A 26,596-nucleotide genomic window follows, 5' to 3' on the forward strand; every position below is an offset into this window, starting at 1 on the left:
TTGTCTTATATATTAATCTTAATAATTAATATACTTGAAAATATTAGACCATCTATCTATTCCAAATCAGTTTCCTTTTTCCTGGCAAAGACCTTTTCAGCTATTTGCTGGAGTTCAACATGCCCCTTGACTACATTGTAAAATGTCTTCCTGCAGTGACGTCCAAGTACACCAGGTCAAATGGAAGGAACGAAAGGGACAGAGTAGAACTTCTTCAAGACGCAGAACCTCTGGACTTCAATGCAGATTCAGTCAACGAAGATCCTCTTGACTCTGAATCAGGAAGGTGAGGAGCATCTAGATTAGATAGACAATGTCTGTAAATACTCTTTAAGTCACAATAATTTCCTTGATGCCAGGAAATTCCTGTTCAGATTTCTCATTAACTGTGTTCTGTTAAAACAAACACAAACCAAAGCAGGCTATCTCATGGCAAGTTTCCAACATCAGGTCTAGGAAAGAGAGAATTATAGAAGGTTAATCCGAAAAAGATTTTACTGTTTTCTCTTTTCTGACTTTCCCATACCGAAATACTACCAAGAAAACTTAATGTAATACACATAATTTTATAATGTTGTAATTCATTTCATAATTTCATCCTTCATTTCATTGTACAAGGTGCAATGACAGTAAACTATTATTATACATCTGCACTGAATTGCAAGTGCTTGAATATTCTTGGCATTGAAAGACAGTTGTTTCCATTATTAATATCAGATTTCTTGTCACTGAGTTCTTACACTGGTTGTAACCCTAGATCAAGGGTCCCCAAACTTGGCAACTTTAAGACTTATGGACTTCAAGTCCCAGAATTGTGGGATTTGAAGTCCACAAGTCTTAAAGTTGCCAAGTTTGGAGACCTCTGCCCTAGATATTCCATCTTTTGTATGGAAAAATTAGAATACAGGTAGTCCTTGCCTTAAAAGAGTTGATTTTGTGACCGTTCGAAGCTACAGTGGCACTAAAAAAGTGACTTACGACCATTTTTTATGCTTATGACTGTTGCAGCACCCCATGGTCACATGATCAAAATTCAGATGCTTGTCAACCAACTCATATTTATGACAGCTGCAGTGTCCTGGGGTCATGTGATCACCTTTTGTGACCTGACAAGCAAAGTCAATGGGGAAGCCAGATTACCTTAACAATTGTGCTGGTAACTTAACTGTGGCAGTGATTCACTTAACAACTATGGCAAAAAAAGGTCATAAAATGGGGCAAAATTCACATAACAATTTTCTCGCCTAGCAACAAAAAGTTTGGGCTCAGTTGTGGTCATAAGTCAAGGACTACCTGTATAAATTGGAATATTGCAGAGGTGTTATCACTGATCTTTTGTCAATTGGTCTTTGTAAGATTTACACAATTCATAGTGCTACTCCATGCATGTCCATGCATGTGATAAATGAGGTGTAGATCACGAGTTTTCTGCTTTTGATTATTAGCTTTTTTATTTTGCCTTTATTACTTTATAAGTAACCCTAGGCTTGAACATGCATATTACACTCTCCTCCTCCTATTTTCTCCCCAACAACAACCCTGCGTAATAACATTATTAGTCTGAAAAGGTGCTACGAGACCTCTTCTGATTTTGGACTTGCATAGCTAGCTAATGTGGCTCTCCTCATTCAATGTCTTCAGCTCAAAAACAGGGCCATGTAAGCCCCATATTTAAAGCCTCTCTGTATTCTATAGGTACCAACCTGGTGGAAGATACTTGTCAATGTCTCGAAGTAGAATTTTTGATGATGTCTAAAGCCCCAAATCGCTTGGATCTCACACTGGAAAAACGCCCTTTCCGTATCTCATTCTGCAATCGAATCAGCTTCAGTTCTCAAGAAAAGAAAATGGAACGTGAGGAAGAAAGGAATTTTTTTCCCTCTAGCAAAACGCACTTTGTAGAATTAGTTGCCTGTTTCAAGGCGGGTTTAGAGCATTGGTTTCTAACCCCTGCAGTGCTGCTTTTTCTACCTTCCCCCTCACGCCTTCAAACTTTGAATAAGATTTGAATAAGAAGAAAAAGGGGCGCCAGATGGCCCCAGAGACAGAAAGTCCTTGATATTTGGGGTTATTCTTACCTCTTAATGGAAGAAACCTGGTCAACCTCAAATGCCTTTCCTAGATTTTAGAAGCTGCCCATACTTAAAGGAGTAAGGTTTTGACTTACTGAGTTGAATCAAGATAAAGGTAATGCAGATGCAGTCTTAAAATAACAAATGCTGGGCCCAAAATAAAATTGTAAATGTGCACCTATGGGAAGTTTTCTTTTTGGGTGGTGGGAGGGATGGAGGGAGGGAGAAGTCTTCAGATTCAAAAGAGATTTCCAAGAATAACACAATTAGGTTTTCCTAAGTGTAGTCATTAGATTAGCCCTATTTGATGCAAATATTTATGGTTAGCTTCTATTCCAGCTTTGGTATGATTTGTGAAAGGCCATTCAGATTGGTTTGGGCTCTCAATTCAAGTTCTTGAAGACCTGGAGAGATTTTACAAATCTACATAAAATAACTTTTTCTCGTTGCCTGCCCGAGAGTTACTGAACAGAAAAACAATTTATGTTTTCTTTATCTATATAGCAAATGACATTTGCACGCATAAGAATATTGATAAAATCTTAATCATATCTTAACAGTTTGAAAACACAATATTTAACCACATATACTGACATATAACTAAGGGAAAAACATCACAAAAATATATTTTAAGATTCATTGATTCATTGCTAGTTAAAATCATTCAGCTAAATTATATTTTTGCCATTCTGAATTGCAAAGTTGGAGTTTAAAGTCCATGGCTTTAAATGTAATTCAATAGTTCTTGCAGTTTGGATCTTGCCTTTTGAAAAAATGAATACTTTTAATATGAAACTGAAAAAAAGATGACATCCAGCTATTGCCTTATAAAGAAAATCTGTTTTAATCAAGACTGTATTTTTACTGCTAGAGCACTTTTTTCACTGGAAAAAAACCTCATACCTTTTGAAATAGAGACCATGAGATTTTTTCAAAATAATTTTCATAAGTATTCATGAATACTATATAGAAATGTGTACAGTATTATTGGGGCCAGACAATATTGGAGGATGTTAAGAAAAAGTAAGCATTTCCCATTGTTTGTTTTTCTGAAGCCAAATCCAGTGATTAGATATTGATTATCATGAGGATTTAAACATCTTTCACATCCTGTGTTTCATACTGGAAGGGACTTTGCATTTTTATTTTGTTTATTTTACTTATTTGCCACCCATCTCACCACAAGATTTTTTGTTATTTTAGAAAAGCAAAGGATGTAAATATTTTGATTAGTGAATAGTAATGCTATACAACAGATCTTTGTTGTTGTTGGATTTTTTTGTTGTTGGTTAAACATCCCAGAACAATGCAGCCTTAAAGCCACAGTGCTTGGCAGAATTTTTATGAGTACAAAGAGATGTTTTTGCATTCTTGTTTGTAACAGCCGTATAAATAATGTGTGATAATTTATTGGGCATTTCCTTATAGTGTCCTAATTCAGGTGTAGCATGAGAAAGAGACAAGGAAGAGATGGAAGAAAATAGACACAGTAATGGTTGATCCGTGTATTTTATAACACGTAAACCAAAACATTCATTTTAGAGGGAGAAAGGTTATTGTGATTCACAGTAGCTTCAGTGAAGCATCATTTTAGGCAATGTGCATCTGGAAAGCCAATGGCTTATCTGTAAAGTATGACTTGGGATACTATTTTCACGAATGCTGAAATTACACTCTGTGCTCAACCTACCAAATTATGATTAATGGAAACTGGAATGTACTGGCAAAGGAATTTGCAAATTATTACATTAATCCCAGTTTAACATTAAGCTTAGAATTTAGAAATTATTTCGATGCCATAAATTGTTCCAAACATCTCAAGTCTATTAAGAAAAGCCGCTTTAGAGTTACCAAATTTCTTCCAAACATTTTTTGATCCCCCCAAAAAGGTCCAATAGTTTTAATGCCTTATTTGTTTAGATAAACAGAAATTTTGTTAACTACTAAATTGAGAACTTAACAGGCTTCTGAAAGGTTGTTAACATGTTTGGCTCAAGTGCACAATTGCAGACTAGATGCTCACTTTTGCTTTGAAGAGTGAGCTGGAATTTCACATGTAATTTCCTTCAAAGTTTGGAAATGGACTATGCTGTGGGATATTCTCAGGTGACTGGCAGATCAAGGGAAGGAGATTGGGTTTAAAATAGTACTTTTTTTCTTTTTGGGAGACAAACATGTTTTTATCTGGAATCACCTTCAAATTGAAATCAGGCAGCTTGCATAAAAGCATATAAAACATTCCAGTCAGCCATTCAAACTTCTTCATCCATTAAGTATTAAAACTTTAGTGTCATGCTTTATGCACGCTGCTTTGGAACTTCATGCCCCAACACAAAGATTTAAAACATTTTTATATATTTTTGAAGCTGACTCATTTTTTCACTTGTAAGAGTGTCATGGTCACTTTGCTTGTTGTGTGAAGAATTTTGATTTCTTCTTTTAAAACAAATTGGAAAATGTGGCTTTTTAGCAGATACATTCATGCAAAACTTTATATTTGCCATTGAATTCTTTATTTATACCTAATGGTAAGTATTGGAACTAATTGCTTTGTAAATAATATTGGGGTCATGATCAATAAGGTATATATTTGCTGCCAGTAAGTAATTGTTATTTATATCTAATTAGGGATGTGTGCATTACTGCAGTATAAATTAAAGTAAAATGTAATGGTGTATATGAATGGAATTAAAATGAACTTTACAATATGTTTCACTAATTGTCAATGTTTGGTATGTAACTGAAATGCTGAAGGAGATGCCTGAACTGAGTGCAGAGAATTCAAAAAAATAAAATTAGGGGCATCTGTATAGTAAATAGTTTTTTAGTTGTGGGAAACATTACAAAATGTGTAGTACTACTGAAGAAATCATTTTGAAACAGAATTTTCACAATTTTTATTTGCACAAAATTATGCTGCTAATGGTGTTGTCAAGGAATGGTTGAAACATTTTTTTTTTCATTTTCCACAGAGCTCAAAATAGTGAAGATCAGCTAATTGAATGTTATTTTGCAATCTTGGTAATATAATACTGTATATATTACAAGATGCCATGATTTTCATTTTTGTCATTATCAATACTTGGAGACATACGGTTCACTTAAAATTAAAATAAGCATCATTTGCGGAATAAAATGGAGAGTTATGCCAAAAAATCTGTGTTCTGAATTTAGCAATTCCGGTGCTAGTTTTTCTTCTGTGGTTATTTCTAAAAATGTACAAAAAGAAAGGAAAAGGAGAGATTTGATGTTGAGAGATCTGAATATGTCCATCCAAACTGTCTTTAAAGGGCTTTTCCCACCTTTGTTACTTTCTATTACTTCTTTCTGCAATTTCTGTCTATGCTTCCTAAATCAGAAAATATTTCAATTACATCATGATTTCTCTCTGTGTAACGTGAATTTTGAGTGTGAGTTTCTTATTTTACCAATAAGTGCTCCTTTTGCTGTAGTGTATCTACTGATATTGGCCATACTACAAGTGTTCAATGTGAAGGAAATTTGCCAGAATTGCACCTCTTGAAAATATAGAAGTTATGCTAGATTTTTATTTGTATTTGTGGATGACATGACTATAGATCAAAAGTTACCAAAAGAAATCAAGAGGATGATTTACACTACCAATGGGACAAATACCATTTCACTAATAATGGAGCAAGCTTGTGTACCTTGAACAACATAATAGGTAATCAGAAATACTGAAGCCTGAGCATTGTGGTTTTGTCTCAGTAATCCTAAATTGTATATTTACAAACTGATGTACCCATTCTGTGTTTTTTTTTTCACTTCATTTGTTTTTGTTTGTATAATTTATTTCTCTGGAAAATAAGGGAAATTTGGATGAATTCATAAAATTGCCTTGTAGTGCATGTTACACATGGGCTTTGAGAGCACGACTAAGTAAATTCCCTTTGTCTTCATCACTTCAGGGCAGACATGTATATCTGATTTGGATATCCAAAATTGTAGACCTGTAAAATTATTTATGTACCGATCTCTTTTTTTAATGTGCATTTAAATCTAATTAGAATAAAGTTTGCCTGAATGGATTTTTCTGCAATATTTTATTTATATACTGTATTAATAACACTATTTTAGATTAACATTAGGGCAGGTGTACATTATGTGAATATTCACATAATTGTACAATTCCTTTGTATTTAGCAAACACCTCTACCTAGAATATGCTGGCTCTGTGCAGATGAAAGAATCAATTATGAAGCCTTTGGTATAATGATGCCATTGTCTCCTGTCCCATGTCCAGTTGTTTTGTCTAGATGAACTTTTTCCAACCTGTTGTCTTTGGTCCCCAAAAAGGGGCCCCCCCCGCCCCCCCCCCCCCCCCCCCCCCCCCCCCCCCCCCCCCCCCCCCCCCCCCCCCCCCCCCCAAACCCCCCCCCCCCCCCCCCCCCCCCCCCCCCCCCCTATATATTCCTATAATTCTCAGACTGAAACAATTATGTACATAGTTACTTCAAAATAAATCTTTAAGTTTATTGCCACCCGTGATTCTAGGATTGTTTGATGGCTAGATTTTAAAGGAAGAAAATGCTCCTAATAAATATGGTTGTTGATTGTTTAAATGTTAATTTATCATATTGACTTTCGAGCAGTTATAATTATTTCTATGTGTGGGATATTCCAGAAAAGCATTCTACTTTTACTACTTCTCTTAATTATCTTCTGTTTTAAATCCTGGCTTCTGCTTGATGGAAGCATATTGAAGAACATAATTAGAACTATTGTTTATTCATGCACCCAATGTAATTGGGCTAATTCATGAATAAATTAATCTTAATTGAATAGTGTCAGTTGAATGGTCTGGATGTTCTTTGCAAAGGATGTCTATAATTTCTATAATTAAATGAAATTATAATTTAAATGGAATTGTAATTAAATATTTTACTGTAACCCAGAGAAACTTGTGGAGATGGACGAGAATATAAATTGGGTAAATAAATAAAAGTGACAGAGGAACAAAGAACCTAAATAAATTTACATCTTTTATGAAACTATTTAATTAGAAAAATGGATCTCTTTCCTTTTCATCAGTTGAACCTTGGATGGTTTTGAATAGCCATTTGAACACTGAACTCCAACACTGATGGGAAAGAGCCCTCTGACATTTGTGGTGTGTATTTCCATTCCTACCAAGAACATTCTGGATCAAACCTGGTACTTTAGGGAAGTGTACAACAAGAAAGCTAATATCTTTAATTTCATTTAAATGGTTTTAATGTTTTTATGCTACAAAGACCTAAACAGTACATAGAGAAATTGAAAAAGATCCCTATACACGCAAATAGCAGCAGCACTTTTACTTATATGCTGCTTCACAGTGCTTTACAGCCCTCTCTAAGTGTACAGAGTCAGCATATTTCCCCCAACAATTTGGGTCTTCATTTTACCCACCTTGGAAGGATGGAAGACTAAGTCAACCTTGAGCCTGGTGAGATTTGAACTGCCAAATTGCAGGCAGCCAGCAGGCAGCAGAAGTAGCCTGCAGTACTGCACTCTAACCATTGTGCCACAGGCTCTGATCTTAACCTAATCCCATGTCTTAACTGTCCCCTCAAGGTTCAGGATTTGTATCTTCCAGCTTCCAGAGTCTCTTCCTATATCATTTAACTCTCTTGTCCCCCCATTCCCCAAATAATCACAAGCGGACATGGTCAAAAGTCCAGGATAAAATCATCTGGTTGCAAAATTGCCAGGGAGCTACCATTTCATATATACAACTTTCAAACACAACATAGGAGATGGCAAGAAGGCAGCAGAGAAGCCTTGAAAGATTTCTGTCATTTGATTTACACTTTTACAATCAAGCTTGCCATAACCTCCACAAACCAGTCCAATATTTTGGAAACTACTGGAGTAGTGCAGACAAATACAGGTACAAAAAAGCATCCATGGGGTGAGTAGCTGCTAATTGTCTATTTTCATCTGGAGCAAAAATTGGAGAGGGGGGTCTCTGTAAGGGTAGCTCAGAGAGTGGGATGCTGATTTAATGGTACTCTTTGCATCTTCAGATTGGTGTTTTCTGCATTTTTAAACAATTTCGGGATGAATTCTGACTGCTTTATGATTGCGTGATCAAAATTCTGCTTGCTTTTTATGTGCATCGCATGTATGTTACACATAAAACAAGTGTGGCTTTTATCATATCTCAAGTTGACCTTTTTTTAAACTACAACATGGAGACACCTCTAGATCGCAAGTTGGAAACAGATAATGTGGCAGTTTCCTTATATTGCAGAAATTTCTGACTTTTGCATTCTTTTTGCAGGAAGGCACTAAACCTGCAAACCTACTGGTTAAAATGCGAACAGAAAAAAGAAATTATTTTATTGGACTTCTCTGTTATTTCAGAAACAAAAAAAGCATATATTATACTACAGCAAAACATCGATCATATTCACGGAATCATTCTAATATTAAGATGAAAAGCATTTGTGCTCTTGTCATTAGTAAACTAAATCTTGATCTACCTACACCTAAAAGGTATATGGTCTCTGACCAAAAGATTTCTAAAACCCTATTTTGTACAAGTGTACCATTTGTTGTATGTTGTGTTAATTGTGCGCCAACTCAGAAAGCTCAAATTGCCCAAGGAGCTGCTGATCCAGTTCTACAGAGGAATTATTGAGTCTGTCATCTGCACCTCTATAACTGTCTGGTTTGCTTCTGCAACCCAACAATACAGATACAGACTTCAGAGGACAAAAAACAATTACTACCAACCTGCCTTCCATCAAGGACCTGTATACTGCACAAGTCAAAAAGAGGGCTGTGAAAATATTTACATCCTCACATCCTGGACATAAACTGTTTCAACTCCTACCCTCAAAACGACGCTATAGAGCACTGTACACCAGAACAACTAGACACAAGGAGAGTTTTTCCCCGAAAGCCGTCATTCTGCTAAACAAATAATTCCCTCAACCCTGTTCAACTATTACAAAGTCTGCACTACTATTACTGTTAATCTTCTCATCACTCCTTATCACCCATCCCCTCCCATTTATGACTGTATGACTGTAACTTTGTCGCTTGTATCCTTACGCTTTATATTGACTGTTTCCTAGTATGATTTGATTGCTTATTGTACCCTATGACTATTATTAAGTGTTGTACCTTATGATTCTTGACGAATGTATCTTTTCTTTGATGTATACTGAGAGTATTTGCACCAAGACAAATTCTTTTTGTGTCCAACCACACTTGGCCAATAAAGAATTCTATTCTATTAAATATTTCAAAGAAATAATTCTTTGCCTAGAACTTACCTTTCCTTCCATAATAGTGACTGGAGGAATCTCCAGCAGTCCACACAGAAAACTTAGCATTTCATGGGCGTATGTAGGTTCAAACCTTTTCTCTTGAATTGTAACCTTCCACATCATTTTCTCTCTTTCCATTTTTTTAACGGAAAAGCAAGTTCAGGTGAATTCCCTTTTCCTCCTCTGCACCGAAAAAGAGGAAGCTTTCGCTAGCAGTAAAAAATAAAGTATTGCCTAAGACAGTGGGATCTGTAGTCACCCTGAAAGCCAGATGCAAAACAGAGGAACATAGCATGAAAGAGCATCTCTAGCCACCAAAGAGAAGGATTCAAACCCAGCCAGGTTGCATGAGGCCCTTCTGGGCAACCTACATCACCTTGGAAACAAGGTAGTAAACTTCAAGCAGGGGAGTGATATGTAAACAAGTAACCTGAGATGGATGGACAGCTGACGTCTTCCAGTCAGGCTTCGCTGCTGGTTGGTTTCTGCGTTCATCCTTCCCCCACAGCCCAATCAGGGGAGGAGAGTGTAGGCCAGGAGAAGGGAGGAAACGCAAGGAAGAGGTAGCCCTGTTTTCTCTATAGGAAAGCGTCCATAGTTTCAGGTGGAAGCAACAGGTGGCAGATTCAAGGTAACCAAACATTTTATTCTCATTCCCCTTCATCAGTGGGTTTCCAGAAGTTAGGATGTAATTTATATCCTTACCTTTCCCCTCTTTGCTATTAAGGGCATTTAGAAATTTTGTGCAATTAAAAAAAAAAAAAAATCTGGGATAATAAAGAGTGTGTATTGTGGAGAGTCAAAAAAGAAATACGCAACATACTCAGAATAATTGCAATCATTTGATATGTCACTTTGAGATTCAGGAGAAGGTGGAGTTGGGTGCTGTGAGAGAGCCCTCATTGTACGTAGCAGAATTCCTTGACGTGTTCATCATCAAATTATGACTAAAGTGCTTTTTAACCTCCCCAGATGTTGAACAGCCAATTAATATGACAGATAAAATTTTATAATGTACAGAAACCTAAAAGAGTAGTTCATCTTTGTGGTATACAATAGAAAAGTTCATGATATTTTTTTAAAGGACAGAAGAGCATTAAATACTGTTTGCTTCTTTGCTTCACTGACTTTGCCAGATTGTCTGAACTCTCTTGTACTTTAAGAAGGAAACCAAGTGCTTTGCATACTGACCTCTTAGATTGATGCTATCAGGCCGTTGTAAAGCCTTTGTGAAGACATTATGAAATTACTGCTCTACATTTTATTGTTACTGTGGTTTTACACGCACACATACACATTCCGTGAATTGTAATAAGCAAACCTGCTGGAATCTGCCCTTTTTCTTGTTTTACTTCAACAAAGTTAAGTTTGCACTTGTATAAATTGATAGAAGGGGGTCTTCTAGAGAGAGGAGGGACAGAAGGCTGCTCTCCAAATGCTCCCCAGACAGTACCAAATCCAGGGGTTGTCTGGATCTGAGAATTGGATATCTTTGGTTCTGCATGAAATTGCACTTTCCCAGACAGACCAGGTATACAATCTGGGGACTCACAACTCCTACTGGAAGAGTAGGTGACTGTCATGGCTATAAGGGCCTTTGCATACCTTTAAGTTGTGCGCCATTTGCACCGATTCCTGAACCAGGAGAGGTTCTACCCTCTACACCCTAATCACCTCCCCTGTGCTCTAGGTGGCAAAAAAAAAAAAAGAAGAAGTGACACCAAAACAGGCAGACTTACATACATACAACCATATATTTGAAGGATCCTCCATCCCATTAGATCCGCAGAAGTGGTTTGTTGTGGGACCCAAGAGGGTCTTTTCTGTCGCTGCACCCGCTCTATGGAACATCATTCCTCCTGAGATCAGGCTTGGCCCAACCTTGATGACCTGCCAGAAGGGCCTGAAGATGGATATGCCATCCGACCTGGGGATCAGAGACTGGTGTGGGACTCCTAAAATGGCTGCACTATTCTCGATTGACTCTGCTCTGCCGTCAATTGCTTTGTGTGCTTTTTTTTTTTTTTTTTTGCAATTATTTAAACATTTTCTATTGCTCATATTGTTTTATTTTTGGGTGGGTTTTTTGAGGGGGGGGGCATTATGGTTTAATTGTAAGCTATGTAAAATCACAAATGTGTGATGGGCAGCTATACATATTGGATAGCTGAATGTATGAATAAAAAACAAACAGAAATAGCACCTAGACTTATATACCGCTTCACAGTGCTTTACAGCCCTCTCTAAGTGGTTTGCGGAGACAGCCTATTGCCCCCAACAATCTGGGTCCTCATTTTACCCACCTTGGAAGGATGGAAGGCTGAGTCAGCCTTGAGCCTGGTGAGATTTGAACTGCCAAATTGCAGGCAGCCGGCAGGCAGTAGAGGTAGCCTGCAGTACTGCACTCTAACCACTGTGCCACCATGGTTCATAATAAATAGCTCATAAATAAATAAGATGTGCAAAGTGAATAACTCTCAAACCATTGGGAGTTCAATCTTTGCAAACTGAGCTATAGAAAATAAGCTGCAGTGAAATAGAAAAGATTGCTTCCAAGGAATCGTTCTTAGGATCTGGTTGCTAACATCATGGTGTGTGTGTGTGTGTGTGTGTGTGTGTGTGTTTCCACTATGTCTTTTTATCACATTGCTATGTGGTTACTAAGAGTCAATACCAAATTGATAGCACATAATTGATCAATTTGTAGTTGAGGAATGAGAGCTGCTACCTTCTCTGTGATAACCAAATGCAAAGACCTTGTCCATTTATTTCCTTGGCAAAGAAGGACATCTTAGCTGCTTTGCTTGCTTTTCCTCAATTTTAGCACTATACATTATATTTTTAAACTTTGGTTTGAAATTTCTGTTTGACCCTTGTCCGACTCATGAAGGACGAAGCTGCCTAAACTAGCTTAACATATATATGTATTACTTACCTTACTCATTAAAAAGGTTTTAAACATTGAAAAATGTAATCTTAAATTCCTTTTGCAAAGTTCTTTCCTCCTCAGAGCCACATATTTATTATATTCTAGAAAAAGTTAGTTTTCTTCTTTTATGTGGCAAAATAGCCATTTTCTACAGATAGAATTATCAGCACTTTTGCTCCAGTTGGCTTAGGTGCCTTTAGCAGTATTCAAATTCATGCAAGCCCTGAATGCTTGCATTGATAAGTGCAATTCCTACGTCGCTAAGATGCTCTTAATCTTTTTTTTTTTTAAACAAGTTTTATTAATTTTTTTCAAAACACACAAGTCGTCATTATCCATTACATATTTAAACCTTTTTCCATTATAAATTTAACAAGTCAGATAAACTATAATTCTGTTTTAAACCATTTCCATATAAACATACAAAAACCTCTTATCCATTTTCTCTTTCTTTCTCTTTACTCTTATTACATTTTATTATTATTATTTCATCTATTTCTTTCTGACTTAGTTACCATTATTCTCATTCTATATTTCTGCAAGGTTTCATTAATTCTCCCCCCCAAAAAAACATATATACACAACACACAAAACATAAAAAGATCTTTTTGGAAAGTAACTTGGACCCAGGTATTTCTTTCTTCATGGACTTCAACTGTATTCATACTCATCTTACATATCATTACTTATTTTATTTACCATTCTAAATCTTCTATATTAACTTCTCCCCATATTTCACTCTTTTTAATTCTATCTTAATTAATCATCTTAATTTGAGTCATTATATTTGTATCTTTTGTCCATTCTTTATTGTACCTTTGTCTCATTCCTTATATAAAAAAAAAGAAATTTCTCCTGAAATCACTAATCAGAGTATGATGCCTTTCTATCTCCCGACTAAATTAATCAAATTAATCTTTAGAATACCCAATCCGATTTTGCTTGGTACATTCTAACTGAATAATACATCCAAAATAATTAAATACATAGTTAAACAATAGATCTAAATATTAAAAACAAATACTATAATGAAAATTTTATAATAACATCAATCCCATAATCTTATTAAACTCTTTAATTAAAGCTCAATATTCTAAATCTCCCCTCATATTATATTTTAAAACCAATCATTATTAACATTTCAACATTTTAATCTCTTATCAACTCTTAAGCCATTTAAGTTTTCTATTTCTAATACAATACTACCATATCATCTTATGTACCTTGCAAAATCTCTTTGAAGAAATTATACTTATCCTTTATCCCTAAAAAAAATTCCTTTTTTCCCATTTAATTTCAAAACTTTGTAGCTTTTCTCCACCTTTTCCCTTTCTTTCTTCTCCCAACAAACCTTTCTACCCCCCCTTCTTCTAGCCTCTGCCTTACTGGCTTCCCTTCTCTGTCGTATTCCTCTTCCCTTTTGTTTACCATCCTTATATTGATTTTGCACCTTGTTTTTCCCTTTCTTAAATGTTTTTTTAAATCTTAAGTCCTTTATTTCTCTTCTCTTCCCTCTTCCTTCCCTCTTGGTCGAGTTCTGAGATTTATTAAAGATGGTTTCCTCTCCTTCTTCTTCTTCTGCTGTCTTCATCTGCTGCAATGTTTGTTGATAGTTAATAAGCGCCATTTCTAAAAAAAAGGAAGGCTTCTTTCAAACCAGCTTTACCATTTTTTTGCTTGCTCATAATCTTTTCTCAGTTCCTCAATAGAAGGAGCCATTATAAATCTTTTCTTTTCTTTTCTCTTACAACAGTCAGAATATTCCAAAGGAAAAATAAGACAATCCCAAAGTTATCAGTCAGTCCAAACCAAGACAGAGTTCCCTCTCTCCTCCTAGGGTAGTATCAATCAGAGAAAAAGAAAGTCCAAATCTGTTTCTTAAAATCTTATTGCAATATATTTTAGTCTTTCAATCCTTAAGGCATCTCCTCCAACAAAGTCTTAGCATACAAATATTTTTTTTAGTCCTCTCTTTTCCCACTCATCGCTTAAAGCCAGTTTTCACCTAAAAAAAATAGATTTCTTAATATTCACTTTTTATTCCGTAGAAAAAGAGGGTAAGCTATCCTTTCAGCACCATTAAACTGCCGCTTTTTCCTCTTCTCGAAGGTATCATTCAGAAAGTCATACTTTTCAGGAATTTTGTTAAATATGTCTTAGAGTCCTAGGAGCCAAGAAAAACTTTCTCCTTTCAAGCACTTTCTCCACTTCCTCCTGCGCATTCTTACCCGGCTGCCAGCTTCTTTGTGGCCATTACGGACCGCCGCTGCACCGTCCTGGGAAAAGGGGTTCTGCCGGCCGGGAGGGGTCTGCAAAACCCCAAACCCTTCTCCGGATCCCCCTACCTTCAGCTGCCCCTGCAGGGCAGCTCTAGCTCCGCACCGTCTGGGTCGGAGCCCCAAAACGGCTAGCGGGCAGGGATCGCGCAGCTCGCAAATCCTGCCGCCGCTAAGCCAACAAACCGGAAGTCCAAGATGCTCTTAATCTTACGTGGGAAAAGACCCGAACACACCTAGACCTACATATATATATGTATATGGGTCTGATGAGGGGGATTGGCGGTGGTATCACACGTTGTTTTGGGTCTGGTGTTGGTTTTTTAAAGAAAATACTTCCTCCCTCTTCCAGCACCTTAAAGCCACAGGACATGAAATTAAATTCGAAGGAACCAAATTAATATCCAGCAAGAGAATAATCAGGGAAGCCATCGAGATAGCAAAACACCCCCATAACATGAATAGATGGGACGATACCTCCCGCCTACCAGACATCTGGAAGCTAGCCCTCACCGACATACGAGTCCCAGCCACAAAAACCAACACCAGACCCAAAACAACGTGGGATACCACCGCCAATCCCCCTCATCAGACCCAGGCCCAAGCCCATCCTATAAACGAAGGACAACCACCCTCCAGAAAACAGACCACGGCTGCTTCGCCAGCTGTCACACACCCCGACCCCAAAACCAAACAAGCTGACACACACCAATAACACAGACCCAGACCCCAAACTCTAAGCTCACATGCACATAAAGAGGGTGTGCGCATACATGCTCACATTTTCGGCGAACCGGTTATTAAACTGGTTGCAGCCCACCTCTGGGAGGAAGGACATAACTGAGATCCAACCTAGAAGGAAGGAGAAATTTCCTAGAGTAAAAACTATTAATCAGTGGAACTGCTTACCTCCAAAAGTTGTGAGAGGTCCATCAATGGAGGTTATGAAGAAGAGACTGGGCAGCCATTTGTCATGGGCAAAGGGTTGGATAGAAGACCTCCAAGGTCCCTTCCAAGCCTTTTATTCTTTGTTCTAAGATGGCTGACTTCCCTTTTTTTCTAGATGCCGGGCACTGCACGACATGACAGGGAAATGGCCATCCAAGCCAAGAAAAACCTTACCCGCACCACCGATCCAATCGAGAGGCTACGTCTCCAATGCCTGGCAAGGGGCTCAGCAGGCATCAAAGGCCTGGGCAGGTAAATGGATCCATGGAATAGACGATGAAGGCAAATCTGGTGGCAGCCACACACACACACACACACGGTGGTGGAGCCTGCATCCCTAAGTTAGCTAGTTCAGCCTCTTTTCATCTTTATTTGAAATGTCCCAGAGAGCTTAAGACTGGGAACGAGCCACTATGTTTGGGGGTGAGTGAGGATCTGCTCTTTAGTTGGAGTTTTTAATGTCCTCTTTGCACTCATGTTTTCTTTCACATTTTTTAGCACGTTCAAGAAACAATTAATAAAAAGATAAGAAGATCTGAATGAGAAGGGAGGGAGGGAAAGAGGGAAGGGAGGAAGGAAGGGAAGAAGGAAGGAAGGAAGGAAGGGAGGGAGGGAGGGAGGGAGGGAGGGAGGGAAAGAGGAAGGAAGGAAGGAAGGAAGGAAGGAAGGAAGGAAGGAAGGAAGGAAGGAAGGAAGGAGGAAGGAAGGAAGGAAGGAAGGAAGGAAGGAAGGAAGGAAGGAAGGAAGGAAGGAAGGAAGGAAGGAAGGAAGGAAGGAAGGATTCTAGTGCTACTACTCATTATATCTGGATGGAAAATTCCAGATAATGACAAGATGATAGCAAAGACATCTAGAAACAAATTATCCTTGATGCCATCTAGTGGAAAAAAATATGCAATCAAAAAAGGTTAATTGCATGATACGGTTTTTATCTGAAAACTCTAAAAAAAGTTTCAGAATGACCGAACTGTGTGTTCTGCGAATAATTTGTGCTTATCGTGTATTGAACTGTATTTAACCCATAGGTGCTTTTTCAAGTAGCAACTGAGCTATTTTTCATTTCCTCAAAGACATTTCACTTCTTGGATGAGAAGCGAAATGTCTTCGAGGAAAAACCAAGGAAGTCCGGTCGCATCTTGAAAAAAAGCACCTTTGGGACAACCGTGACCTGGATGGCTGAGAATCTCCATAAGGCACTGAACTGTATTTAATCTTTTTAGATAAATGTGTAAGTCATTCTATTATCTTGGTTTCTAGACTAGAAAGAAATAAATACATTATGTTCAATGTGAGTGATTAATACACAACAGGCAGTAGAAATCTAGTGAAAGGGAAAATATCTTAAAATAGCCTAACAAAAGTTGTTCCTCGTGTGACAAAAAAAAACCCAACAACATTGAGGCTTTGCAAACAAACATCTTAATAGGGAAAATTCCATAAATAGAGTATTAAAATGGAAAATTTACTCACATTTACTCATCTTCTAATTTATAGTATATCACTTCTCAAGCAGGATATAAACCCTACAAAGAACAGGAAATGAGCCTTGAGATATTCCAACCAAAGGCATTTTTACTGTTAAACATTAAATTCAGAAATGTTAATTATGCCTAGAAACAAACCTTTGTTTATTGTAAAATTGGCGCAACCATATGACCCACCTCAGCTGTTGTATTTTGCAGCAACTGCAGTGCTTGAACTATTTTCTAAAAGACAGGCTCACATTTTGACTCTGAGGTGTGGCGCTGGCGACCAGCTTAGCTGGCTTCAAATAAATATTGGACCAATTCATGGAAGTCATGGGGCTCCTTGCTGGCAAGGCGACTTGCATCTGGTGGAACACTTGTGGGCTCCCTTGGGCTATTGGTCGTCCATTGTGATGGAATGTGTATTGGAGAAACAGTGGAGGACAATCTTGGTAGCACAGAGCGGAGGTGGTACATTCTATGTTAAGAGACTGTGCAGTCCCAAGTACATATGGGGTGTAGGCAGAGGTGGGATTCAAAAATGTTAGCAACCATTATCTGCCCGGTTGCTGGGTGAGCATGGCCATGGTGGGTGTGGCCTAGTTGGCCTCCTGCACCATGGCAGAGGCATTTTTGCCCTTCCCACCCTTCCGGAGGCTTTTCCCCGGGCCTCCCCCGGGCTCCGGAGGCCCTCCAGAGATCGGAACAGGCCTTTTTCCAGCCTTCCAGAGCCCCCAGGAGGCCCATTTTTCACCCTCCCCAAGCCTCCACACCGACCCTGCACTTACCTGCAATCCAAAATGGGCCATGTGGGGACTCCTGGGAGGGGCATGGTGGGGTGGGTGGGGCCAGCTAATCATTGGGAATACCGGTTCGGCGAACCAGGTTGTAAAATTAACATCCGGTTCACCTGAACTGGTCTGAACTGGCTGAATCCCACCCCTGGGTGTAGGGAGAGGAGAGGTACAGGGTAGCCACAGTTTAGAATCTCTCGGGATACATCTATCAAGTGGAGGACTATAGATTTAGTTTGGCAAGATTCTGTCCATTAGGTATATAAACAAATAAAGGATTGCACTCTTGGAAATCAATGCATCTTCCATGGGCTTGGACCTCACAGTCACTGTGAAAACAGACTACTAAATGGGCTGGAAGTCTAATCTATCAGGGCACTGCTTATGTTCTAATAGACCTATCTAGTAGTCAGATAAATCAGATGTTATCAGTTCAAAGATAATTCGCCCAAGCAGTCTGTGTCCAGGAAGATTGCAATTAGCTCCTTAGCAAGAGTAGTGAAAAGTAGTTCAAGACAAGGGTGTGTAAAAATTAGAAATAAGGATAGCATTGATATATACACTCATATTCAGGATTACTGATCTGAGCAGTGTGGTGGCCTAGAGTTGGAGCTCTTGCCTCATAATGAAAAAGCTGTGAGTTTGATCTTATGTAGTGGCAGATATTTCTCTCAGGGTGCAAAGATAAAATATCTGCTGCTTCACATAGATGTCAGGAAGGGCATCTGGCCAGTAAATACTCCAGCCCAATGCAAGGGATTACCTGGTCATTAAAAGAAAAAAAAATCCAGGATTGCTGATCTAACTTTTCAAGGGAAAAGCCATGATACCCACATGATCCAAATGGATCATTTGTCCGTGCCACATCGATCTTATTTCAACTGATTTTTCAATTTATTGGTTGCTAGTTAGATTTTTCATACATGTGCATGTAACTGTCCAAATGCTGCTATTTGGGCCCAATTCAAGGATGAGTAGGTTGACCCATGTTTACTATATCTGCACATATCTCCTTTTTGATTAAGAGTAGAAATACCACTCTACATCAGGTAAAGATGGGGCTTGGTTATGTACGAGTTGCTCAGATTAGTTGCTATACAAGTAACATAAACATTCAAACAGCACAATGTTTAGCACCTAAAGCTGTAGACTCCCATTGTGATATTTGGAAAGGGGGTCAGATAAGAAGGAAGTGCTATGCAGCTGAATGTCTTGATATATACTATATCTCAGAAGCAAGGCTCTTGTTGTTTTCCTTAAATGTTTCTTTCCTAGATTTGTACATCATTGTCCTGCTTTTCTTCCTCTATGATCTTTGTAACTCTTTTCTTTACAGTCAACCTTCTTTTCTTCAGGGTTTTCCGCATCATGGATGACGACAACAGCAGGACCCTTGATTTCAAAGAGTTCATGAAAGGGCTCCATGATTATGCTGTGCTGATGGACAAAGACGAAGCTGAAAAGATTTTCCAAATCTTTGACAAAGATAGGAATGGAACAATTGACTTTGATGAATTTCTCCTAACATTAAGAGTGAGTTTTAAGCAAGAACAACAAAAACAGTTTCCCACATTATTGCATGAACATGCTATGTCATACCCAACTCTACCATGGTGTGTGGGAAAGACCTTGGGAGACTAGGTGAAGAGCTGCTGCCCAGGGGAACGGTCAGATAAGAGACAGCATAGCCCCAGGGGTGGGATTCTACAGGTTCGCACCTATTCGCGAGAACTGGTTGTTAACATTCTAAGCAGTTCAGAGAACCGGTTGTTAGAAGAAATGACTGGACTAATCCTGTAAGGAAGGCAGGAAGGAAACATTCTGGTGTTGCTTACAGAAACTGCCTCTCCATTAACCCTTATTACATTCTTGGCAGGACTAGACTTCCTGTCTCAGGAATGTCTCTGGAGTTTTTTTCCTCTCCTTTGCTGGTACTTTGCTTGTGTGGAGTGACCATTCAAAGTTACAATGGCGCTGAAAAAAAGTGACTTCTGACCATTTTTCGCACTTATGACTGTTGAAGCATCCCCCACAGTCATGAGAGGCCAGGCGAGGAGATGCGTGCCTCGATGTGAGTGATACTGAGTTGGTCACACCCAGCCAATAACATGACCACCAAGCCACGCCTACCAACTAAGCCACGCCCACAGAACCAGTTGTTAAAAAAATTGAATCCCACCCCTGCATAGCCCACACTGGATAGTGGGCAGAGCAAAAAGCTCAGAAGAGACCGTCTCTAATTCTCCCTGTAAAGGAGATAGTAGAGGGGTCCCTAACCCCCAGGCCACAGCCCAATACCAGGCTCTGTCCTATTCAGAATTGGGCCACATGAACGGTTGGCTGGTGAGTACGTACACGTGCAGCTCAACTTGCTCAAGTGGCAGGCTGGTGTGCACTTGCACACGTGCGTGTCAGTCTGCCACTCACGCTAGCCCATAGGGGGTGCATGCGCACACAAATGCATGCACATTCATTCACATAGCCCAGTTCCCCTCCCCCCACCCCAGCCAGGAAGGTTTCAACTGTTGAGATAGTAGAAAAAATGTAGGTACTTTCAGACTTGCAAGATGCTGTTAATATACAGTAGCTTTACAGTGAAGTAGAATTAACTCATCTGGTTGTGTTTCCTGTCTCGTCTACCTGGTAAAGCTAACGAAATTAGTGCATTTAGTGGACAAACTTGTTTATTGGTATGGGGAAATAACTTGGGGAAAACCCTCATAGGTGCTGCTGGGAACCTAACCGGAGCATTTCAATGTCAGTGTTAAATGCTGACACTCTTTCTGGGTACAGAAATCTTAATGCTTCACACACACTGAAGTCTACCAAGAAGTGCTAATTGCAATGGAAATGAGCTCTCCACATTTGAGTCAAGGTCAGGCAGAATGAAGTCGGGGCAGATCTGATCCAGTCATTTGGTCTGTGCAATGCTAATTGATTGCAGATCAGTGCTGTTGTGGACCCATTTCCTATCAGCTAAAAAAAAGATGTTTCTTCTAAGAAAAGGAAGGACAAATATAAATTCAGTGGAATTAACATGTATACAACAGCTTAAAAGAAATCATTTTTTTCAAAATAAAAAAAGTCTGGATAGGAAGAAGTGATTAACTGAGATTTTAATTCACTGGTTGATATCCCTCTCAAATGGGTTGCAAATCATGTAGGGAGACTTAGATAGCTGGCTTCTGTCAGGTACCTGATTATATAAATATTACAGAGAAGAATTTTAGAGCCTTTAATGTCAAACACTACACTGGCTTTTGACTCCATGAGACACAGTAGATCAGGGGTGTCAACTCGATTTCATTGAGGGCCGCCTCAGGATTGTGTTTGACCTCAGAGGGCCAGGTGGGTGTGCCCAGGGTGGGTGTGGCCAGCATGACATCACTCATGTCAGGGGAGCCTGTGGTGGCCCAAGCGTTCTACCAGCCAAAACGGAGCTCAAATGGACTGCATGGAGAGGCACCACAGGCCAGTCCTTTGCTGTTTCCAGGGCGGCCCTACGAGCCAGATCTAAGCACCCCACAGGAGGCATCTTGGGCCTTGAGTTTGACACTCCTGCAGTAGATTGAGACATTAGGTAAAATATGATCTATTATTGCTTATACTGTGGTCCCCAATTCGGGTCTGAGCCTGGTGCCAAAGCCAATGATAGACGCCAGACACGAGGTGCAGGTTTTCTGATTGCTTGTTATTGGTGTATTCCAAGGAAAAGGGCTCCTGGTCAAAATGCCAAGAGCCAAGAACAAAGGATTGAGTAAGTTTTATACATTTTCACTAAAGGAGAAGGTGGGACAAAGTGAGATAATAAATATCATCTAATAAAAATTTTAGTAATAATTCTACAATTTGTTCTATTGGTCTCTAGCTGTCCCTATTCCCAAGTCTTGGCTAATGAATGCCCTAGGAATTATCTAATACACATCTGACTTGCTGCAGACCTAACTTTTAGCTGAGGTCTGCAAGTTGGCTAACTCATGTTACTTTTTTCAGCTTTCCAATTAGCCAGGATTGTTACAAGATTTACACACACATATCCTCCTGTGGATAAACATTCTTTGTTCTTGCCAGACAGACTCCACAATTACAGGCTTCCTGATTTACTTTGAAGTATGTGCCATGACCTGGCTTTATTTTAGCAGATGGTCCATCAAGATGCTGTACTTATCTTTTTTGAAACCCCAGTTTGCTGCCTATAGTTGCGTCTGTGAAATGGACAACCATACATGTCAATTTCAATAAAAAGAAAGAAAGAAGTCCTGTTATAGGCCCTCTGCAATCCCTCACATGCTCTTTCTATATCTCCCCGCATCTCTATCCATTCTGCTTTCCATCTTCTTTCAGCCTTCAGTCTTAAAGTGAGTGGCATACAAATATTATTCGGAAGCCAGCAGTGCTTCCTTCCCACCACCAACTCAAAAAATCACTGTTTCACTTAGAAGGGAATTGAGCCTGAATAGGCAAATCCCAAGGAACAACCAGAGGACAGCAGTGGAATATAAGCCAGGAGACTGTTGCTCTTTTCAAATACAAATAAAAATGATAGTAAACTTGTGGAGAAGGTTTGGTAGCTAAATGCATCAGATGATGCAATACAGCACTAGTTCACAGATGATCAGTGATCTGTGCATACCTGCATCTGATGTATTTCCTCCAATAATATGGTGCACATCATAATAAATAACTGGAATTATCCAGATGCCCCAAAGCACCATTTTGGAAGGTATGAAATTAGCCCAGAAATTAATCATGATTTGCACATAGCTAAATGTCTGTGGAGATTCTCAGTCATCTAGGTCATGGTTATACCCAAAGGTGCTTTTTCAAGAGGCAGCTGGACTTCCTTTGTTTTTCTTTGAAGACATTTTGCTTCTCATCCAAAAAGCACCTTTGGGATTTGCACATATGTTCCTCTGCTTTAATTTAGTTATGTCATATTTTTCTACATTTCATCTACTGTTCTTCAGTAATGTTCTTTCTTTCTTTCTTTCTTTCTTTCTTTCTTTCTTTCTTTCTTTCTTTCTTTCTTTCTTTCTTTCTTTCCTTCCTTCCTTCCTTCCTTCCTTCCTTCCTTCCTTCCTTCCTTCCTTCCTCCTCCTCCTCCTCCTCCTCCTCCTCCTCCTCCTCCTCCTCCTCCTCCTCCTCCTCCTCCTCCTCCTCCTCCTCCTCCTTCTTCTTCAGAATCCATGTTCACATCTTTCATTTAATGTTCTGAAAATGATAGAGGAAATATAACCACTTTAGATATTATGAAACCGAAACTAATAGGATAAAGGCTGGGAAGAAAGTGGCCTTAAAACAATGTTGTTTTATGCTTTTTTCTTAGCCTCCTATGTCCAATGCAAGGAAAGAAGTAATCATGCAAGCTTTCCGAAAACTAGATAAGACAGGGGACGGAGTCATCACCATTGAAGATCTGCAAGGGGTCTACAATGTAAAACATCATCCCAAATACCAAAATGGAGAATGGAGTGAAGACCAAGTTTTTAGGAGTTTCCTGGACAACTTTGATTCACCCTATGACAAAGATGGACAGGTAGGTTAGAAGGAGATTAAAAGCAAACCAAAGTTAAGCCAATCATGTCAGACATGCCACAGGCTCTGTTGTTTTATTTAGAGGGTTTTGCTGAAATTATAAACAGAAATCTTTTCTCTTTGTCCTCCTCCTGGGCAGCCACTAGACATAGTAAGGAGGCATCATGCACTGTGTATTGATACTCAATAGTTCCGTCTCCTTCCATTACCCTCAAAGCCCTAGAATGCAACTTAGTCCTATAGGAAAATGGAATATATATATCTTGCCTTTCAAAAGAAATTCACTGAGCTTATGCAAATTATGTTTCTATATCTCTAACAATGCTTAATTTTGTTTTAGAATTGTGAAATTGAATCCAAACTCTGTGGTTTTAATAGGAAAAATGTGAGGGCAAGTGTTGGGAGGGCTTGTATAATTATGTGATCAGATCTAACGTGGCCGTTTTCTTTGGATCTTGCATTCCAGTAAAAACACGTTTCACTTGTTTCTTTCAATGGGATTGTTTCCTGTGCTTTTTTGTAAGAGCAGGGCAATTGAATTCTACCTTGGTAAACCAAGGCAAGTTTTAAGATCAAGGTCCTATGACACTTCCAGATCCAAACAGACAGGCAGGTACCAGCCAATTAACCTGACATTGTGGTAGTAGATAAGAACCAGAAGAATATGATGGTGACAGATGTAGCATGCCAAACAACAGCAACATCAGAAAGGTTTGAGGAATGGAGAAGTATTGAGACCTGAAGGAAAAATTGGAGATAGTGTGGAATATAAAAGCCAAAGTACTCCCAATCAGTGGTGGGATTAAATTTTTTTTACTAGTGGTTCTGTGGGCGTGGCATGGAAAGGATACTGTAAAATCCCCATTCCTTCCCCACTCCTTGGGGAAGGTTACTGTAAAATCCCATTCCCTCCCCACCCCACTAACCTGCTTTCCAGCTCTGTTCTCCTGGGCAGGGCAACAAAAGAAGACCCAGCCGATCAGCTGGGACTCTGGAGGCAGAGAATACACGGGGGTGGGACCAGTCAGAGGTGGTATTTGCCGGTTCTCCGAACTACTCAAAATTTCCGCTACCAGTTCTCCAGAAGTGGTCAGAACCTGCTGAATACCACCTCTGGTCCCAATGGTGATAGGAGCATCTGGGTTTATGACTCCTAAGCTGGGAAAGTGGTGCCACAAATCCCAGGAACAACCTCAGAACTCTCTGTCCAGAAGAGTGCAGTGCTAAGAGCATCTAAGATACTGTGCAGAACCCTCAAGCTTCCAGATCTCTGATAGAGGCCCTAAATTTAGGGTCATACCACTCATAGGGGTGAAAAGAGAACACACACACACATACACACACACACACACATATATATATATGCAGGTCTTGGCATGTTCAAGTCTTTTCCTGTGTAAGATTGAGAGTATCTTGGTGACGTTTCAACGAGGTCCCACTTGCCATCTTCAGGCTGGTGTTTTCGGCTTCGTGCTTGTGCGAGCAAAGTGTGATTGGAGCTGCCGTCTCTCTATAAATACTGGTGGGGAGGTGTGGTGAGCTGGCTCTGTTGTAAGCGGGCTGGTTGGCTGTGTTGTTATTTCGTGATTGGTTGATGGAGTTGATGTTTGCAGATTGGTTGGCTTTTTCGTAAGAAGCTGTGTGGCTGAGGTACTGGCTATATATACGTGAATGAAAATCTCCCCACAGAACATAATGTATCATTTAATTCTTGCAAGTAATAGTTTACACATTTTATTTAAATTTTTCTTTTTTCAAACTTTTCTATCGTAGGTCACAAACGAGGAATTCATGAACTATTATGCTGGTGTCAGTGCTTCGATAGATACCGATGTCTATTTCATTGTGATGATGAAAAATGCTTGGAAAATCTGATATCTTAAAATGACTCTGTTATTCTTGTGCTTTTGCTCTAAACAACTCCTCCATCCAACATGCAGGACAGTAGCTATACTATATGGAATGACATTGGCAGTCTTTACCAAAAGAAATTAAAATGTCTTATTACTGTTAATCCTTGTGTCCATTGTTTTAACTCCATCTATGTCAGGGAAGGATTGATTTTTCAGCAAGCAAGATTTCTCAGTGGAAATAATGTGGCAGATTGGTTAGTAATATTCCCAAAAACAAATGGTGGTGGGATCAGAGTTGTTGTTTTTTTAAACCTTTCTCCAGCTACAAGCCTAGCATTAAAAAAAAAGGCTATTTAAGTTATCTAGCCTTGCTCCTCTGGGCTGGAACTCAAACATCTCCACCAGAGGACCTCCCAATCTCAACTTGAATGCATTTCATGAAATACTTAGATAATTGTCACCTGTTAGGAAGTTTTTGATAACATTCAGTTAGAATCTTTGTTTCTGTATGAGTAGACTCCTTGCCCACTTGCTCCAGCTATGTTTGTCTTCTTTTCCTTTCTTCCGCAAAATACTTGGTTGAAGTTGAGGGAACATCGTGTAGAAGATGTTGCCGGGAAAAAAAAGGATGTATTCAGTGGTGGAATTCCATTTTTTTTACTACTGGTTCTGTGGGCATGGCTTGGTGGGCATGGCAGGGGAAGGATACTGTAATATCTCCAGTCAGAGGTGGTATTTGCTGCTTCTCCAAACTACTCAAAATTTCCTCTACCGGTTCTGTACCCGCCGAATACCACCTCTGAATGTATTTATTCATTTGTTTATTTATTGAAAGAAGTTCAGGAAACACAGAACCAGGAACTGTGAATTGTATCTAGTGGCCTCATTACTGTGCCATATTTTTGAAAACCGCTTAACAAATTTTTCCTAGTCCTTCAAATCCATTTAAATCTCACAAAAAATGTATGTGGCACAGCGTACGGCATAGCCCGGAGGCGAATCATTAAATCAATTCAACACTGGCCCCTTTTGCAAAGACAAATGTATCATTGGATACAATCCACTATTGGTTTGCAAATTATTCTAAGTAAGTGAACAACATAGTCCAATGGAAATACTGTGTTTCTCACAAAATAAGGTCGGGCCTTATTTTTTTTTGACCCCTGAAAAAATGGGTAGGCCGTCTTTTCGGGGGTGACCTAATTTCCTCCCTCACCTAGAATGGCCCATACGCACGTACCTCGCCGCAAGGCCGCTTCTATCGGCCGACGAAAGCTCCCCGAAGGCGGAGTCCGCAGATGCTTCAGGGCGTGGTATAGCTGCCCGTGTCCCCTCGCCTTTAGGCAGTCTCTTTCAGGCGATGGAAGCTCCCCAAATGCAGTCACCAGCCACCACTGGTAGAGCGGCTCGGGTGGCGACTCGCCGCGAGGCTGCTTCTATCGG

The 26,596-nt window shown here is 39.3% G+C and overlaps 2 protein-coding genes and 1 long non-coding RNA gene across 6 annotated transcripts in view; 2 read left to right on the plus strand and 1 right to left on the minus strand.

The window, feature by feature from the left end:
• LMBRD2 (LMBR1 domain containing 2) overlaps positions 1-5,311 on the plus strand; it is a 31,140-nt gene extending 25,829 nt beyond the window's left edge. For both annotated transcript variants that reach the window (XM_026666400.2, XM_026666401.2), the window contains exons 17-18: positions 157-286; positions 1,696-5,311. In XM_026666400.2, coding sequence (XP_026522185.2) covers positions 157-286; positions 1,696-1,756 — 191 coding nt within the window. In that variant the 3' untranslated portion in view covers positions 1,757-5,311. The remainder of the gene's footprint in view (positions 1-156; positions 287-1,695) is intronic.
• Positions 165-9,495, minus strand: LOC148132589 (uncharacterized). The gene is made up of 3 exons (XR_015748259.1): positions 9,359-9,495; positions 1,704-1,825; positions 165-297 (listed from the first exon to the last, which is right to left on the minus strand). It is a non-coding gene; the product is annotated as an uncharacterized LOC148132589 (long non-coding RNA).
• A 367-nt stretch (positions 9,496-9,862) lies between these two features.
• On the plus strand, positions 9,863-25,314 carry CAPSL (calcyphosine like). 3 transcript variants are annotated; one of them, XM_026666313.2, is made up of 5 exons: positions 9,863-9,983; positions 15,621-15,757; positions 19,102-19,298; positions 23,092-23,301; positions 25,074-25,314. In XM_026666313.2, exons 2-5 carry the CDS (start codon positions 15,640-15,642, stop codon positions 25,173-25,175), a joined length of 627 nt encoding a protein of 208 aa, XP_026522098.1. In that variant the 5' UTR covers positions 9,863-9,983; positions 15,621-15,639; the 3' UTR covers positions 25,176-25,314. The 3 variants fall into 3 exon arrangements, with proteins under 3 accessions (XP_026522098.1, XP_026522096.1, XP_026522097.1); XM_026666311.2 differs by having other exon boundaries at positions 19,121-19,298; XM_026666312.2 differs by having other exon boundaries at positions 9,866-9,915; positions 19,121-19,298.
• Positions 25,315-26,596: the final 1,282 nt, after the last annotated feature.

This window comes from Notechis scutatus, chromosome 2, assembly GCF_049901735.1.
Source record: "Notechis scutatus isolate UNSWTSFEM ecotype Mainland chromosome 2, rNotScu1.2, whole genome shotgun sequence".
NCBI lineage: Eukaryota > Metazoa > Chordata > Lepidosauria > Squamata > Elapidae > Notechis > Notechis scutatus.

What these genes read in the sequence shown, in the direction of transcription:
- CAPSL (XM_026666313.2), top strand. Translation starts at nt 15,640, where the DNA reads ATGACAGGGAAATGGCCATCCAAGCCAAGAAAAACCTTACCCGCACCA. An exon ending in GGCATCAAAGGCCTGGGCAG is followed by an intron (nt 15,758 to 19,101) that starts GTAAATGGATCC and finishes TTTTCTTTACAG; the next exon opens with TCAACCTTCTTTTCTTCAGG. An exon ending in AATTTCTCCTAACATTAAGA is followed by an intron (nt 19,299 to 23,091) that starts GTGAGTTTTAAG and finishes CTTTTTTCTTAG; the next exon opens with CCTCCTATGTCCAATGCAAG.